Genomic DNA, 3,911 nt, shown 5'->3' with positions numbered 1-3,911 from the left:
CTCATTACTTAAAATATACAAGTCAAGGCACATGAACAAAGTTCTTCAGATGAACCAAAACAGGGAAAAAAGAGTCTGTTTGTTTTTTTGTTAACACCTTTGGCATAAGAAAAAACCATGCCATTCTTTTCTCCGGAAAGGAAGTCAGGAATATTTTATTAAAGTTCTTTTTTTTTAATTCTTTTTTTAATGTTTATTTATTTTTCAGAGAGACAGAGACAGAGGTGGACGGGCAAAGAGGAAGACACAGAATCTAAAGCAGGCTCCAGGTTCGGAGCTGTCAGCACAAAGCCCGTGGCAGAGCTTGAACTCATGAGCCTCAAGATCATGACCTGACCTGAAGTCAGATGCTTAACTGACTGAGTCCCCCCAGGTACCCCTAAAGTAAAGTTCTTAAAAGTATTATCAGTGAGTCTGTTATACAGTGAAAAAAGCCAACAACATGGCTCTTGGACAACCGTCTGAAATATGATTGAAATCTACTGAAATTCAGAGACAGACAGTTTACTAACCTTAGCCACGACTTAATAACACAATGTGGGAGAAGCCAATAACAGAACATACCTGGTGAACCTGAATTTCCACTTTCAGAGCCTCCTGTAGAGTCTGCAACTCCATCCTCCACCTTCTCCACTTCTCTTATGTCTGCTAAGTCTACAGTTTCTTCAGCCTCCGTCTAAAATAACAAATTCCTCTTCTCACTGCAGCTGTAGAGATAATAGGAGGTTTCTGATCATAAAGGAAATATTCATATTAAATAAATTATATTAGTTGAAAATTATTTGATGTTCTAACACAGGGCATGACATTTCCTAAACAGATTTCTTTCCAAAATGAATGGTTTTGTATGGAATTAGTATCAAAACTTTCTGGATTTTATTCTTTGAACATTCCTCTAGAGAACACTTCAAATAATTTGGAAATGGGGGGGAAAGTGTGTACTCTGGTCATGAAAGCACCAGAGCGTGCTCAGATGCTCAGCCCTGTGGGACATGCCACATTCTGAGGATACAGAGCTGAACAAGAGCACTTCTCCCGTAGGTGAGCTGGGAATCTAAGGAAAAGACCACAACCATTCAGGACACACTGTCCTTAGAGACACGTAACAACAGGGTCATACATTTTTAATCACACAGAGTGAACTGGAAAGTTTAGGGTCTCTCAGAGGTTAAAAAAGGCCAGGGTTTACTGTCATCTGGATGGATTCTTATACTATTCTGAAACCAAAACTCAAAACAGGAAAATTCTGGTGTCACTTAAAGGTTTACATTTAACAAATTAATACTTTTACATAGACAATGCAACGTAACTGTACCTTCCACAAAGTTATGGCAGGCATGTTAAAAAATAAATCTACAGAGGTGGCGGTCTAGCAATAGATTAGACACTTCCAGCTTGACAACGAACGCCATCTTCTTCAAACCTGTCAGTGCATCCATTGTGGCTGTGCGTATAACTGCAAGTGGGATAGTGTCAAAAGTCTAGATTTGTGAATGTGAACCTTCCCATGCTGCTCTGCTCATCACTGCTACAATTTACATGAACTCAATAGCTAATTTCTCTTTTGATTTTTTTTCTTGAATGTGGCCTTAGACATGATTTTAGGTACCCTCCCAAAGCAGAAGTTTGCTTTTGCCAGAATAAATTTAAACTTTACTTCTTTCTCTTTTCTTCTTTGTAGCTATATAACCTGTAGTAGTCAGAGCAGCTTTTCACCATTCTTACAAACTGAGGAAGGGAACAGTCAGGAATTTAGACGAACACTACTCTTTAAACCAATTCATAATCTTTACACTTTCCAAAAATTATTTATCTAAGACTCATAATCTTTACACTTTCCAAAAATTATTTATCTATTAATCAAGTCCGTATTCAACCTAAGTTTTCCCTGACTTAACAGTTATAATGGAATCATTAACTGTACAATATATTCCTGTGAACATTAATTTTCATTACATTTGCTTAATCTCGCTAGATTTAAAACATTACTGGCAATCTCTCCCCTAGGATTTATGTACTATGTCATGTAACCTCAAAATCTCTAATTTAAAAAACAAGTTTCAAAAATTGTAAAATTCCTTCAAACTTACATATATGGAGGCTTGGAAAGGATTATTGTACAACCAGAAAATTATCAACCAAAAAAGGCACTGTGTTTAGGGCAGATAATTTGGAAAAGGAGACATATCTTGATGAACAAACTACAAAAACATTTTTTTAGCTACTTATTATCTTAGAAAATCTAAAGAACTGTAATAAATATCAGAATCATTAAGTTACTAAGACTAATAAGTAACAAGGTTTTTTGCTGTGATGTAAGCTTACTTTATGTATAAAAGCAAATATTAAAACTATACTATCACTCTAATTTTATTTTTTATAAAGATTTTATTTTTAAGTTATCTTTACACCCAATGTGTGGTTCGATCTTAAAACCCTGAGATCAAGAGTCACACGCTCTACCTACTGAGCCAGCCAGGCGCCCCCACTTTAATTTTAAATACTAAAAACAATCTCCCTACTTGAATTTGTAACTTCTATATATTAGAGTTCTTCCTGAAAACAGTACTTGATTTAGTTGAATTAGTTTTAATTTTTGCAAGGTACTGTCAGAAATTATGTTCAAAAATCATTCCTTATAATTTTTGTCAAATTAATAATCACTTTGAAGTTAAAGGGGTATTTTCAACGACAGAAAGGCCATATTTAATTTTACTGGTAGTTACATAAAACATCATACTTCAACTCAACATAAAAACTCTGGAAACAGGGTCGCCTGGGTGGCTCAGTCGATTAAGCGTCCGACTTCGGCTCAGGTCATGATATCACGGGTCATGGGTTCGAGCCCCATATCGGGCTCTGTGCTGACAGCTAGCTCAGAGCCTGGATCCTGCTTCAGATTCTGTGTCTCCCTCTCTCTCTGACTCTCCCCTGCTCGCTCTCTCAAAAATAAATAAAAATTAAAAAAAAAAAAAACTCTGGAAACAAAAGGTAGGTTAAAAACATGGAGAATTTACAATATAGAAATTTGTAACATACACAACAAAGGGTTAACATAAATTATACATTAGAGTGCTCACAAATTAATTTTAAAACTATGAAAAAGCAACTCAGAAGAAGAAGGACCAACAAACATGAAAAATATCCCTCTTCAATAATCACAGAAATGTAATTTTGTCTATCAAACTGACAAAAATTTGTAGAAATAAGAATACTTTGCGCTGTCAAGATCGCATCAGGTGGCACTTTCATAATTTGCTCCTGGTTTTCTCAGGGTAGTAGCACTAAAGGTTATTTACTTTCAATTTTTCAGAGTACAGATGTTTTAAAAATTTTCCACAGAAAATATGAACTTATTTTTAAACTTAAAAAATTAACTGAAAGGGGCGCCTGGGTGGCTCAATTGGTTAAGCCTCTCAATTGGTCATGACCTCATGGTTCATGGGTTCAAGCCCCACATCGGGCTCTGTGCTGACAGCTTAGAGCCTGGAGCCTGTTTCAGATTCTGTGTCTCCCTCTCTCTCTGACCCTCCCCTACTCACGCTGTCTCTGTCTTTCTGTCTCTCTGTTTCTCTCTCTCTCTCTCTCAGAAATAAATAAAACATTAAAAAAAAATTAGCTGAGGATTGCTAAAACCTCAGAAAAGTTGACAGTGATGAAACAAAGTGTTCAAGAAAAGAAAAAGTAAAAACAGGATTTAACCTGAAGGCTCTAAATGTCAAAGAGTGCCTCGCAAGATACGAAGCCTGTAACTCAAGTTAATGAGGAGCTGACAGCTTTTATTCCTTCATCAGACTGTTGTCTGCTTATTAGAGACACAGAGAGGCACAAAATTTTATTTGGCGATGACTAAATGCCAATTATTCATTTATTTCAAAATAACACTGAAGGGTTAAAAGTGTTAGTGACCT

At 36.1% G+C, this 3,911-nt stretch overlaps 1 protein-coding gene across 12 annotated transcripts in view; it reads right to left on the bottom strand.

Moving 5' to 3' along the window:
* The window catches only part of PHF21A (PHD finger protein 21A), a 191,130-nt gene that overhangs the window by 155,863 nt on the left and 31,356 nt on the right, over positions 1-3,911 (bottom strand). For all 12 annotated transcript variants that reach the window (XM_077767422.1, XM_077767430.1, XM_077767429.1 and 9 more), the window contains one exon: positions 565-707. In XM_077767422.1, the coding sequence (XP_077623548.1) occupies positions 565-618 (54 nt within the window). In that variant the 5' untranslated portion in view covers positions 619-707. The remainder of the gene's footprint in view (positions 1-564; positions 708-3,911) is intronic.

This window comes from Crocuta crocuta, unplaced genomic scaffold, assembly GCF_008692635.1.
Source record: "Crocuta crocuta isolate KB4526 unplaced genomic scaffold, BGI_CrCroc_1.0 scaffold330, whole genome shotgun sequence".
In the NCBI taxonomy this organism is placed as follows: domain Eukaryota; kingdom Metazoa; phylum Chordata; class Mammalia; order Carnivora; family Hyaenidae; genus Crocuta; species Crocuta crocuta.
The sequence above is the reverse complement of the archived record's forward strand: the minus strand, read 5'-3'. Positions and strand labels throughout refer to the sequence as shown.